The 14,924-nt window shown below is 33.4% G+C and overlaps 1 protein-coding gene across 1 annotated transcript in view; it reads left to right on the top strand.

The window, feature by feature from the left end:
* LOC114941644 (discoidin domain-containing receptor 2) overlaps positions 1-14,924 on the top strand; it is a 75,309-nt gene extending 60,385 nt beyond the window's left edge. Inside the window, exons 7-18 of the mRNA XM_029316685.2 lie at positions 2,884-3,048; positions 3,457-3,590; positions 4,641-4,848; positions 5,693-5,788; positions 9,629-9,804; positions 9,871-10,045; positions 10,129-10,391; positions 10,678-10,815; positions 11,339-11,646; positions 11,858-12,092; positions 12,265-12,414; positions 12,611-14,924. Of these exons, the coding sequence (XP_029172518.1) occupies positions 2,884-3,048; positions 3,457-3,590; positions 4,641-4,848; positions 5,693-5,788; positions 9,629-9,804; positions 9,871-10,045; positions 10,129-10,391; positions 10,678-10,815; positions 11,339-11,646; positions 11,858-12,092; positions 12,265-12,414; positions 12,611-12,757 (2,195 nt within the window). The 3' untranslated portion in view covers positions 12,758-14,924. The remainder of the gene's footprint in view (positions 1-2,883; positions 3,049-3,456; positions 3,591-4,640; positions 4,849-5,692; positions 5,789-9,628; positions 9,805-9,870; positions 10,046-10,128; positions 10,392-10,677; positions 10,816-11,338; positions 11,647-11,857; positions 12,093-12,264; positions 12,415-12,610) is intronic.

Raw genomic sequence — 14,924 nt, 5'->3', positions numbered from 1 at the left:
AAAGTATTAGAGAATAAATGAATAAAAAAATATTGGTATATATAGAACATTAAACATAAAGTTTAAAGTTTTCAAATTAATTAGTGGTCAAATTTAAAAAAGAATTCATAAAATTTTAAAAAGCATATAACAGAAAGATAATTTTACTAGATATTTGTAACATTTTTTTTATCTACATACTGTGTAGATTTTATCACTCTCACGATATTTTTCAATTGTATCATTTTAGATAAACAGATAACGAGCAAACATCGATGTTGTATACTACTCTGTACTACTGATTATCTCAAGAGCCAAATAATCCCAGTAATTTTCATACACGCGCTCTCTCTCACTCTCTCTCTCTCTCTCTCTCTCTCTCTCTATCTCTTTCTCTTTATTATCAATATCTATAGCCGGGAGAAAAATATCTGCATAAATCATTTTTCTGGGTCGCCAATATTCAACAACAGCGAGATCGCACACACGTTCGTACGATGACATATGTATAAAACTAGCACTGTAGTGCGGTAAAACGGCGACATGAGAGCTTTCGCGCTGTAAGAAGTATTCGGAGCGTGTGAGATCGAGCCCGACTGGGCGGGTATGCCGGATTTATGGAGGCCGTGCACGGCATCTGGTTAAAACAACGTTGATATCCTACCCCGAGCCGGTGAACACGAACGATTACTCCCGAATGATGGGCAATACGGTCTACTCGGTCAACGTAATATAAAATCCTTGACAGAATCCCTTCTCTGATATTGACATTCGCGATCTGACAGAATACAGGCGCGCTTTTGTAAGACACAGTTAATAAAGCACGATCAAAACGGTACTATCGGTATTATTTATTACACGTATAGGATGTTGCCAGCGATTATTCGAGCAATTTATCCAATGTTATGTGAAGAATTATGTTGCGAGTTTTTGGTATCGTCGTACATAAAATATCTCACAATATGTGACTTCAACTGTAACTATAGATAGAACGAAAGCTTTTCAGATAAAAATTTTAGAAATGTTCGAATAGCAGCTCGGAAAATCATATATTCTTCTAAATTACATTTTTAAAGGAATTTTGTTTTAATAAAAATATTGTAATAAATGATGATGTTCCTTGCTATCTGCGAGAGAATTTATTATTGAAATTAAAATTGCAAATATAGTGGGATATCTTATGCATCAACTGATGTATGTAAATTATAAAGTTTCTCCCCACAGCAGATAAAAGTCAGTCTAGTGACAATAATCTAAAGATTTAGCTAATCGATATCTTCTCACATGTGCCTACAAAAAGTTGGAATTAATTATAACGCGAGACTTGTTAGGAATTGCACTTTGCTGGGAAATTGCTCTAACGATCTCAATGAAAATTCACAATAATTTCGGATCGCGGACGGGAAGAAGCAGATTGTCAGCGCAGATTAGATTAACTGATTGCCAGATTACAGAGTAGAGTCCCTGTAAGAGCAATGTTTCTGACGCGTGCTGAAATACGGCGTCCTGTAATTCGTACCTTCAAAAATGGCAGGAATATCAGCGACACATCGATGAAATGTTCACCAGTTTACACGAACGATCCTCGAGCACGTGAAAAGTGCACGCCAAGAAGTGACTTTGTTGCTCAAATTGCAGATTAATTTGACTCGCCATTTATTCCCTTATCGTTAACTTATCAAACGTTATTGTTGCGACTGTATAATTTTGGATGTCTCTATGCCCCGATTACATGTTTCTATATAATAGATGCGATATACTTTTTTAATGAATCGTGAATTAAAGCATTACATTTCGTCCTTCTTTGATATTTAACTCGTGTAATAATTCTTGGAAAAATAGAACTTTTCTTAGGCGGGCGCGCAAGTATCTTGATTAAAAGGACGAGTAAGTACATTCAAGAATGGGGTCGAGCTTTTTATTTTCATTTTGCGATCGTACAATCGTACAATTCCTAGTACGGTTCTTGTATATATATGGTATAGATGTTGCCAGTTGCAGCCCGCATGACGACGAGGCGTTACGTTGTTCTAAGTAAGTAAAATTATTACCTCGGCGTCATCCACGTGACACGGAATCAGGCGAAGGTACGTTGACCAAAACTGGCTTGACCACATCGCGTGACAACGACGGCCGGCCGCGCGCCGTATATATACCGTGAAATATTAAGAGTAGTTAAGCGATTTTGAACACGACATGGTAAAGTGGGCGCACCGCGCCATTTTTGCGGTCCGTTATTAATTTTCTCGCTACGAAAATCCAACCGTCCGTTCCTTGCGGACGGCCGCCCGACGCCCTCGCTCGGCCAAGTCGTTTTAATTAATTTTAATTGATTAATTTTAACTAAGCTCCTTCCGCTACAGCGCTTCATGGTAGGTACGATTATTAAGCAACGGCACTTCATTTTCAAAGTGTATCCGAAAACTAGAGCAAAAAAAAGCGGTGCTAAATATATGAGAAAATTTTATAAAATGTAGTATGACAAGTTGTTTTTTAGTTTTAATTATTATAGTAATAATCTCTGTGTAATAAAACGAGTTTGCACGAAGAAGGTTAAGATATTATATCTTTTTTAATCGAAAACGTAAGATGTCATTGTAAAAGAATTTAGATAACTGTAAATATATTGAGGTATATCTCCTATCTCGGTAAAATCATTGTAAAATAATACGCACATATATAAACACACCCACACACACAAACTAGTGATTTTATTTTATTTGAAAGTTCCAAAGCAACGCGTAATTATTTAATGTAGGAAAGAAAAAGAACGAGAGACAAAACATAGCTAATAGCATACTACAAAGTCTGTTTGTAACGTGAAAGTTTGAGAGACGAGTGTGTTTTAAAAGGAAACTACTGTCGTACAGCGATAGTCACGTAAAAAATTTCCTCTGTTTTTAGGTAAAATCGTAAGCTACATCACACCAGATGCTTCCATACCGGATCTTATTGATATTTCGTACGATGGTAAAAAGGAAAATGGTTTGTTGACCAATGGTTTAGGCTGTTTAGTCGATGGCGAGGTCGGCGTGGATAATTACAAACAAGACTTAGGAAATGGAAAAGGTAATCGGTGGGTGGACACGCATGCGGAAATGTTAAAGATATCTTTTGCTAATTTTAACAATTTTCGTTGTTCGCTCCTGTTTTGAAAGTTTGCGACTTTTATTTTTCATAATTACACGAGCCATTGAAAATATAATATTTCACTCGCTTCATTGTCAAAAAGCTTTGCTTTCAACGTATTTTAATTATGTTTCGCAACTTTGTGGCGTGAATTCGAAGTGAGAAGTTTGTCTTTCATGATATAAACTTTCTCCTTTTACGTTTTACTATCAATAAAGATAACTTCAAGAAATTATTGCCACGTATATAAACTTTTGTAACAATTATAATTGTTTGCTGTCATGGAGAATTACAACAAAGTACAGTTTATTGCGTTTTCTATGAACATCTTTTCTTTATTGGCTGCAGGCTCCGGTTGGGTTGCTTGGCTTCGTGACGCCTTCGAAAAGAACTTTGTAGAGCTAATCTTCGAGTTCGAGGCCACGTTGATCTTCGAAGCAGTACACATCTATACCAATAATTATTTCTCGATGGACGTGCAGGTAATTTTCAATTCGTTTTTGTGCAATGTGTTTTCTACTCACACACTTTTGATAAAAGTTTTCTTTCAAAGAAGAAAATTAAACGTTGATTTGATAACATCAAATTACACACACACACACACACACACACATACATATATATATATATATATATATATATATAAAATTATGTATATATTTATATATTATTTTATAAATATATTATACCTATATTATTTCATAAATTAGTCATATATTTTATAACAATCCCCTTTTTTGATGAATATTTGAGATTTTTAAATATAATTTCGAAAACATCTCTGTATTTTTCTAAATTTCAATTTGTTGTCACATTAAAAAAATAATCACAATGCGAAACATTGATAAAACGTTTCAAGACATGACAAGATTTGTTCTGATTATTGCTTTTTGACGAATTATGAATAAAACAATATATCACTAAGAATATCAATTAAGATAATGTCAATTAGATGTCTTCAAAGAGTAAAAATGAATATTTATGACGAGAAATATATTATCTGTTCTGTACTATATAGATGTCATTTGTAGATAGCAGTTTGCAATGTACATCATAAATGACATGATTAACGATTTACCGATTACATACAGACAGTTATAGCATTTTTTATGTCACTGCCACATGGTCTGTGACACAAAAAGAATTTTTACTTGTATCAAAGTGCATTGACCATAAATTGTCACAATACAAATGAATAAACCAAAAAAAGATCTTTCAAGAGATCTCCTTTATCTAAAATATGCTAAATATAAGAGTTTATAAGAGTTCTTTCTTTTTTCATTTTTTTTTGTTTTTATTGTAAAAAAGGAGATTTAAAAATATGGTAAATCAATATTTTTCACGTGAAACAATTCTCTCTTTTAAAACTTTGACAATATGTTCCACAATATATCCTAATTTTTAAAAGACTTCGCGTATATATTTTTCTGTAAAATAACGAAATTTCTTCATATCAAACTATTATATTCTTGAGAACAATATATATATATATATATATATATATTCCAATGCGATATTGGCTCGCACAACAGGTATTTTCGAAGGCGGCTATATGGTTCAGCACGGATGGCGAAATTTATGAGGACGAGCCTTTGCTTTATTCTTATATACCGGACTTAGTGCTGGAGAATGCGCGAAACGTTTCAATCGGTCTTCACGGACGACAAGCAAGTCTTCTCAAGATACATCTGTACTTCGCCGCACGGTGGATCATAATCAGCGAAGTAACGTTCGACGCAAGTAAGCTTCTTCTGTCTCTGTAATATTTTACGGAATAGCGACAGACAATAAGTTTCTTTAGTTTTTACATTACTCTTTTCGCGTCACATTGTAAGAAACAGTCTGTCATGTTCTTCTAGATTTCCCGCAAGTTTCCTTGAACGCCTCGTATATTATTTGACCTGACCTAAATATGACCTGAATGACAAGAAAAACTCATACACATAAACGAGCCCGTATTTAACCATAATAATTCACAGATCGTGATGCTTCAAGAAATCTTGTAATGAACGAAGTTATAATGCCCGTTGAATTATCTAGTTCTTCTTCGCATGCATCCGTCGACTTCAATTACCTTTTAATAACCATCATGTCTTTGTCTCGAATATCCGTGACCGTATTTCTCCAATTTTATCGCACTAATGACTGTTTGAGTTAACGATGTCGATATGGAACGCGCGTACGATAATTTTATTTAAATCTCTACGCGGATGTGCAACGAAATTTGTAATATTCCTCGGTTACAGATACACTTGCATAGCAAAATCTGAAAAACATTTGTTTTATTCCTTTGTCACTTTTAATGCAATAGCAAAAATTACGTAAAAAATGTGTTTCGTGTTTTTTGCTCTATTTAAAAATATAATCCGAATTTCTATAATTTACATGATAATATTAATTGCGTTTTATCTTAACATGAAAAAATGGAGGCAAAAATTAATTAATTTATTATTTCTTCTATTATTCTAATAATTTTAATTCACATTTAAAAACATTCGTATTTTATACGAAAATCCCTTTACGCGCAAATCTTATAAAATGTGCCATAAATTTTAATTCACTACAGCTATTTTCTGCTTTTCAGCAAATCCCTACGAAAACACTACGGAAGATGCGGCGTCCGAATTCAGCAACCGGGAAATTCCAGTCAACCCCGAAGTAGATCTTAACTTACAAACGAGTAAGTAACTTACCAAGAGTGGCATTTAATTCGTATCAATCTTGTTCTAATTAAGCACCGGGTACTCTAGAAACTTTTCATTTCTCGTACTGCATGCTTCTAAGTAGATGGTTATAGATTCACGAGAGTACTCTTTCTCTTCCTTTATACATTTAATACTTTCACGTTTTATTTATGCACCGTACAATCTCGAGCGTTTCTCACGTAGTTACATAATAATGCTTTGCTTGCACGCGTGTGTATTTTAAATATTTACGATCAAATTCCAAAGTTTACATCGCCAGCTGATAACGTTCAAAATTAATTTCGCATTCAATTATTAGGTAGATATGTACACCATTGTATGTACAATTACAAGTAGAAGCAATTACTTATTAACTGTTTACTACTTACACATTAAAATTTCCATATTATATTACTATATATTGTTTACATGAATTTAACATTTGCAACTTAGTCATTATTTGAAAGTTTAAATCTTAATTAACATGTAAACTGTCAACATATTACGAAAATAAGTTTTCATAAACATAATAATTTAACAATATTCCATAAACTCACTTATGTATGTGTGTGCGTGTGTATCTTATATTAAAATAAAAATATATGTTTCATTTTTTAAATGTCATTATTTTAAATAATTATTTTCTTATTGATATGCTTAGTAATTCAATTTATTGTTCCATTAAATGTTTATATAAAATCTATTACTCAAGCATTATATATTACACTCATATATAATGTGTAGATTTAGATGATTAGATTCGTATATATAATTGAATTAAAAAACTTTTTTTAATATATGGACGCGCGTATTTGGTTCACTTTGAAAGTACGCAACAATCATTCAGCTAACTTTATAAGCTAAACGAAGCCGTTTTTCTTCGCCAAGAAGAAGATGCGATTAGGAAAGGTCATTGTCCGACGAATAGACGAGAAAGAAATGCGGCTACACTTTATAATTCACGTAGCAACTCCCTCGTAACGTAAACAATTAGTCGGGTTAAGAGGTAGCGTTTGAGAAAAGAAGAGAAGAAAACAAGAAGAGAAAAGTGAGGTTGACTCTGGCATAATTACGTATATCTCGTAGTTTGTGCCAACAACAAATCCTACGCTACATTTTCAGACCGCAAAAGAAATTAAAAATATGTCTTTTCCGCTTGTGTCATCGGATGTATTATAATCAAAAGAATTGCTCACATAGATAAAAAAATTAAAAGTCGTACTTTAGAAGCCAATAAATGGAAGTAAAGAGTGTTGAGAAAAATAATATATATATACGTGTAGACGGTAAATTCTGATATATTAAAGTATTTTTAATCGAAATACACACACGCGTTTCTATATATATGTACTCACGTAGTTTTAATTTAAGCCACAATTTTCCGATACGGAGAATAAACAATTACATTAGCTTTTTCATGCGCGCAATATGTCCCAAAACGTGCGATAAAAATACAGAGAATGCGCGTCGAGACTCTATTAGAGATAGAAAAATATAAATAAAACATAATAATTTGTCGCCAGAGTAGATGGAGCGTGCATAAATACGGAGGAAATTACGTTACGAAAGGAGGACGAGAAATGAGAATAAAAAAAATGGAAAAAATTTATAGCACGGTGACGGGGAGGGAGGGGACGAAGAAGATACAGATAACAGGAAGTGCAGCAGATAAATGAGGATGCGAGAGGATGTTGGGAGGAATACTCGACTGCGGCATAATTACGCTTCTCTGTTATACCTACCCTGCCGCCAACGAATCCTATCCTCCTATAACCCTCGACGAAAAAATAGACTGAACACTCTTTTCCTGGTTTACCATTATAAATAAAGGAAACGCGAACGGTCCTCAAATAAAACAGCCGCGAAATCGCCCGGCGCGCAAATGCAGCATGCACGCTAAAAAAGATGGCACAAGGGAAGGGCGACAAGGAGTAAAAAAACAAAGTAACTAAAAACAACATGTAAACCGAGCGTCCGCTTTACGGTGGTCTGAATTCAAAAGGACGCGGCAGCGTTGGCGCTGTACTTATACTAAAATATATGTATATGTGTGTACGTGTGCATACAGTTCTTCCACGCAATTTTTTATGCAATTTACGAGTGGGCAAGTTAAAGCAAGAACAACGCTTTCATAATTTAAGCTCCGATATCCACAATCGATTATGCGGAATAGTCAACGTCTGATTCGACAGAGTGCAAGGGAAGATTAGAGTTATAAAAGAATGAATGAAATAAGGTAGTCTCTTTCAGAGAAAGAAAGAGAGAGAGAGAGAAACTGCCAGAGAGCAGTCGATTCAATAATTACATATCTCAGAAATGGATTATGTAAATGCCAAACCTTATTCTTTTCCATCCTCTCTTGATTATTTGTATTTTCTCTAGTTGACTACAAATAAAAATGTAGAAGTGAACATAAATTTAATCGAGAAAATAATAAAGAGAGACATAAATGCACATATATTAGAAAACTTTTTGTTTAAGATTATGAAACTTTTTTGTCTGTTGTCATATTCGAAATATCAGTCATGTGAGCATTCATATATCGCAAATATTAACAATAATTACGGTGATATTAAATATCCATGCGACTGTCTTTTAATACGTTTGCAAAATTAAATGCAAAGAGAATATAAGAGAATTCGATTTTCTAAGTTTTCACTATAAAAAAACATATCTTTAAATCTCAAGTTTTTCCTTTTCGTTTTACTTTAATAACAAGCTAAAAAGTTTTGTAAAACGGGTAAGTACTTACTTAAAGCATGCAGTCTCCGTAGATATGCAAATGGATTAAACAAGATAAATATTAGATAAGAAAGAAGAAGAAAATAATCGAATGCAACATCGGATCAAAATGACGTGTGGAAATATCATACAATATGAGCGATATATTCTCTAAATACTTTTCAATACGCGGATGAAAAGAAAGCAATGATAAGCAACGATAAGCTGATTGCCACTGCTGTTCGATCGAAAAAGTAGAATAAGCCACGGATACGTGCAGGCAATCAGTGCTACGTTGAAAAAAAAAACAGAGAAATTGTATAATAAAAGAAAAAAACTAGGTAAATATCAATAACAACAGGCTCCAATGCTATACATGTGTATAATGCCCAATCGCGAACACGGTTTTATCTTTTAATACCGTTATCCATTGTTCCCTCAAAAACAAAGAACCGCAAAAAGAATGAAAAAAAAAACCCGAGAAAAGCGGAAAGCGAACGAGGAGGGTACGCATGAGCATAAGAATGGGAATTAAAAGCGTTTCCGCGCTTCTCGGGCAATTTTCTTTTTCTATACAATTGCACAGTAGAGAGAGGAAGCGTTCATTTAAAATCCAGATTTTTCTCGTTCACGTTGATGCTTGTCTCGCGGGACGATCCTTTCTCGGATTAAATAAAATTGGCGTTATAACAATGATTCGTCACGGTTTTCCACCTGGCCTGTTTTACGTTTAATCGAAGCAAAGTCACCGCGCGATTTTAATTATCATGCGAACACCCGTTCGAGAAACTTTTATTTATATTTGCATCACAAAAACAGTCGTACTGCCGTAGCTTTAGGCCATATGGCACAGATAATGTACGAGAAAGAATAAGCTTAGTTTTGGCAATATAAATCAATAACAATTGTTAGAAAGAGAATTCAGTTTCATTCGCAATCAATAAAATGTTTTTCGGTCGAAATAATTGTTTAGAAAAAAAATAAAATCTCTCGATAGATACAAATATATATGATTAAAAAAATTATATTATCTGACTCTCTTATTCTCTCTTTCTCTCCCTTTTTCTCTTTCGAATAATGTTATACATCCCGCATATCTCTATAAATCTGTATAGTTACAGCACCAGGAGATGGTCAAGAATATTTGGAGGTACTGATAGGTGTTCTCACAGCCATTATATTATTGCTCTTATTGGTCTTCTTCATTATCCTATTTCTAAATCGACGACAGAAGCTGCAGAGTTCTCCAACAGTATTGAAAAACCCATTTGGCTTCGCCATAAACATGAAGGTAAAACAAATTAGGCGTGTTTAATATCTCGAGAGATGAATAATAACTAAAATTTTTATTTTACAGGGTCTACTTTTAAACTTAACGCCTGGTGGGATGCTGACAGCGGAAACTGCTAATCATGTTTCACCTGACGTGCCAGAAGACGTCAGCATGCACGAATCACTTACGATGGAACAATTTAATTCGCCACTCGTCAGTCCGCAATACAAATCTACATACGCGATCGTAGCGAATGCTGGTGAGCATTTGTAGCTAATTGACAAACAGTAAAATAGCGATACGAAAAATGAGGAGTGACAAGACGATGAAATTTTTTTTTAGAATCTCCGAAGGATTTCAAAAATATAGAAATACCGGAGGAAAATGTGCGATTGGATACGAGACCGGAGTCTGCGATCGGTCCATCTAGCTGTTCTTCGTCACCAACTAACTCGCCGGCTCGTCATTCCCAACACTACAGGACTCTTCAAAGTTATAGCAGTCCAACTAGGAAACTCAATATCGCGGTTACGCCCAATCACCAAAGGGACGTCGATCACGTTCACTCAAAACGTTGGCATACAGCGCCAAAGGAGAAGCACAAGGTACACATTTAGCTGCGTATTTACCGTCGTACACATACAATTTAACAGTGCACTTGCACTGATTGCGCGAGACCAAAGGAAAAGTATGTTGCATCCACGAAACCGGAAGTCAAACTACCGTTACTTGAAACTCTTCGATGCTAGACTGTAATTTAAGTCAGTTTGTTTATCTTCTTGCAATAAATTTATTTTAAAAGTAGAAGTGTAGAGAACGCGGAACAAGGAAAAGAGAGATAACAAGCTTATAACTTATGACGTTCGATAAACATATACGTCTCATTTCTAGATACCAGCACCGATCGTCAGTTGGAATATTGCGCCCAGTATGAACAAACCGTACAAATGCAAGGAAATTGAGCCAACCAATATACCACGTCAGTGCCTACGAACGACAGAGAAACTTGGCTCGAGAAATATAGGAGAGGTACTCTATTCTTCGCAAAAATGCAAATTGCACATTTTTTCGCGTTAGTGATAAAATTAAAATTAATTTTATTTACAAAAAAAAATAATTGTAAAATACATAGTGCACTAGTTAACTAATTGTATACTAAATATAGCATATATACAAATATGCCCGCAGATATAATTAATATTTGTGACAGATACGCGTTTCTGCAGCTGCTTATATTTAATAACAGTTGTGCGCATGATGGCGAAATTCAATTTACATGTTTATCTAAACAACGTAATTTATCTAAATATATAGTGTACATACAATATACAACTCTATTGCAATTTTGCAATATTTGTTCATGCTGATAATACTCAGCAATTTCAAACATATGTAAAATAAATTTAAATAAATAAATTTTATTCGATAAATAAACTTGACATAATATTGAAATTTTTAAATATTTTTTAATGATGTGCAATTTGATTGTTGAAAGAAAGAACTATGTATGTGCAATATTTTTTATATGTCAAATTGAAAATATTGTTTACAGGCTGTAATATGCGAAGCTGTCGGTCTAGATGAGGTTGTATCTGACGCTCCCAGATTAATCGTTGCTCGCGTACCTCTGTGTACCGGTGATATTCGAACAAACAATACAGTCGATCAAATGCGAGAGGTGCGATTTCTGTCGTGTTTATCCGATCCGAATGTAGCACGTGTTTTAGGAGTGTGCACTGTCGAACCAGTGCCATGGACGATCATCGAGTATACGGAACTCGGTGATCTGGCTCATTATCTTCAATATAGTGTACCACTTACAGGAACGCTCAGGCCAAATTGCAATTTAAAAACCCTTAGGTAAACTTGTTTCTAAATGAAAGTTCTTAAATGTCAAAACCATATTCTTTAGTCATGTTTTGCTTTTCTTATTTAAAAATACAAATTATACGAAATTCGTGTGAGAAAGAATATTAAAATAAGATTTTAAGATAAATTTGTCTCTATAAAATAATTGCATGAAATATTTTTTCTTCTACAAAATTTATTTAATGATTTTTATTATTTTTAGTCAAAGTTGTCTGCTGTATATGGGAACACAAATTGCATCCGGCATGAAATTCCTTGAATCGAAGAATCTGGTGCATAAAGACTTGGCAGCCAGAAATTGTTTGGTAGGTCGCTCTTACACTGTCAAAGTAACCGACATAGCCATGTGCAGCGATCTTTACAAAAAAGATTACAGCGATATAGGCGGCAGACCGCCCGCACCGATTAGATGGTTACCTTGGGAAAGCATTCTACTAGTAAGATTTTTAGAATATTTTTTATCGATGCATAATATTATAAAAATTAAATCAATAAAATTTAATCAATATTAGAATTATATTATTAATTATGGGATATTTTTATGCTTTATGTAATAGATGGTATATTGGAACAAGAGTGAGTAATGGTAACATAATATTTAAATTTCAGGATAGGTATACATGTTCGAGTAGTATATGGTCTTTTGCCGTGACACTCTGGGAAGTAATGAGTCTTGCTAGGGAGAAACCCTTTCAACATCTGTCAAACGATCAAGTTATTCAGAATGCTGAACATATGTACTACGGAGGAGAGCTACAGGTAAACGTTTGTCTCGGCAATTACTTTTATGAATCATTTTTTAGACTAATGAAATTTTACTTGAGGATTTAGCATATTTTATACAAACTAGTCATACATATTGCATTTATATTTGTTTATTTATTACGAATATCAAATTATGAAACTTTCTCGTTCTCCGTAGCTCTTCATTTATCTTCAAATATTTGCATTTTAGGTACTTCTGCCGAAACCAACAATGTGCCCGGAAGAGGTTTATCTAATGATGTGTTCATGTTGGAGAAGAGACGAAACATCGCGACCAAACTTTAAGGATGTCTATACGTTCCTGAAGAACATAATAGCAGACTATCGACCTGCATAAATAATCTCGGTTAACTGTGATACGGAATGAACGGATAATCTCTTCGAATATAAACGACAACACATCGTCGGGAATATTTCAAGCTTGACGAATCGTTTATACGAGATCGTTATACTCGCCCGGCATGACGCCTCGCGAATCAGATTCTCCAGAAATGTACAATCGTTAGTTTTTAGACATACGTGTACCGACGACGCTGGACCTCGTGTCTCTTGCGAAAAGTTAAATAAAGGCAAATAATTTGTGCCCCGTGAACAAAGGCGATGAAAGATTATCATCCGCAGATTTTTTCGCTCGTAATATCTGTTATCCAGACGAAAGTAATGACGGTATAACGGATATCGAAATAAATGCCAAAGCAGACAGCACACGAGGAGAAATGTACAATTATCGTGCAAGTGTTAGGTTTATTTTCTTCATATATTTGAAGGGGATAATTTTGCTCTTCTTTGAGTCAAAAAGTCTATAATCGCGTCACTTTTGTCTGGACGTCTAAAGAAATTTCATTTTCTAGTCAGTATAAATCTTTAATTCTCACGAAAGTGCTATCGTGTACAGTATTCTAACATTAATAATGTGTAATGTACGCCACTATGCTCAGTACTGATAAAATCTATCCATTTGTACATATAAAGTTTAAGTCTTAATGCTAGGTAAACGGGAAATTTTTACGGCAATAGATGTCACGACGGCTTTTTTTCTTTCATTTACCTTATTTTATTTATTTTTTTTAGACGTTTAACTCTTCTACAAATTTTACGATTACACAGAAAAATGGCTCTAATGTAATCACATTTTTATTTAATTCTCGAATACAGTGAGTTAATGGCTCGAATGTAAAAAGTATTCGTAAAATAGACACGAGCAATATTTGAGATAAGATACGTTTCATGAATTAAATACAGGCATAAGAGATACTGTAACATATGATATAATTTTGTTAGCTTACCGTCTTACTATGCCCTAAAAATTTCGGCTTAGTCAACAATTGTACATTCGAAATTTATCAGTAGTAAGTACTTATTATTCCATCATTCCGTTTAAATTAAAAATGTACTATGTTAAGTGGTGTAGATTTGAAGTATGTTCTTCCTAAGGATGCGTATGATATGAATATCTTGACAATGACATATCTTTGCTCGTTTTTATTTAAAAACAGAGAAATGCTAAGAACATTTAGTGACGAGTATCATGCAAAAAATTAATAAAAATTTAAACAAAAAAACGCTATATATTTGTTAAAATTCCAAATTACAAATACGCTTAAGCGTATCGATAATAGCAATACAACAAAAAATATTAGTATATAAAAGATATAAAAATTAAATCTTTTTATTATATAAAAATTAAACTTATGTTTATTTTTTGTTAATAAAAAATTCAATTGCTCCAATTTACTTAATTACATAATATTCATTATAATTACTCTTTTTCCATATTCATGATTGATTTGCATTCTAATTATCATTTTTGACATATGAATAAGTCTCAAAGAATAACGAAATGCAGCTTGTTATTTGTGTAAATAAAAATATAAATTTTTGGTGAAATTAGAAACGTATACATGCTCATACACACACACAGACACACACACACACACACACACACACACACATAAATTAATAAGCATAAACTCATTGCTTTTCAAATATATTGAGAGAGAGAGAGAGAGAGAGAGAGAGAGAAAGAGAGAAAGATTGAGCTACAGAGAATTCTTGATAATTCTTATCATTATAATTGTTTTCCGATTTAACAAAGATTATGTAAAGGAGCAAAAATCAATCTCAATGAATGATAAGCTCTTGTTATGTACTTGTCTGCAATCGATTTTTTCAATAACAAATTAATTCATTGTAGAGGATCTGATCATCTGATTACCTGATCACTAAAAGCCCTCTAGATTTACGTGTGACATCATCTAAGGTATCTATTGACACAAATGATATTGTAATTCGGTCAACAGCTTTAAAAAAATTATCAACGAACAATAAAAATTGTTAACAGGATCCAAAGATCAATGATAACACAGGCTACTCAAACTCAAGATTGCAATCTTTGAAATGCTTTTTTATATAAACGTGCAAACATATTATTGACACAATATTAAAATTGATAATTTAAACAAAATCATGCAGATATAAGATTTGAATAAATGTCTTTTATTATT

The sequence above is a fragment of the Nylanderia fulva genome, unplaced genomic scaffold, assembly GCF_048542155.1.
Source record: "Nylanderia fulva isolate GAGA-0341 unplaced genomic scaffold, ASM4854215v1 Scaffold5, whole genome shotgun sequence".
Classification (NCBI taxonomy): domain Eukaryota; kingdom Metazoa; phylum Arthropoda; class Insecta; order Hymenoptera; family Formicidae; genus Nylanderia; species Nylanderia fulva.
Note: the sequence above shows the minus strand (reverse complement) of the source record. Positions and strands in the feature narration are given on the sequence as shown.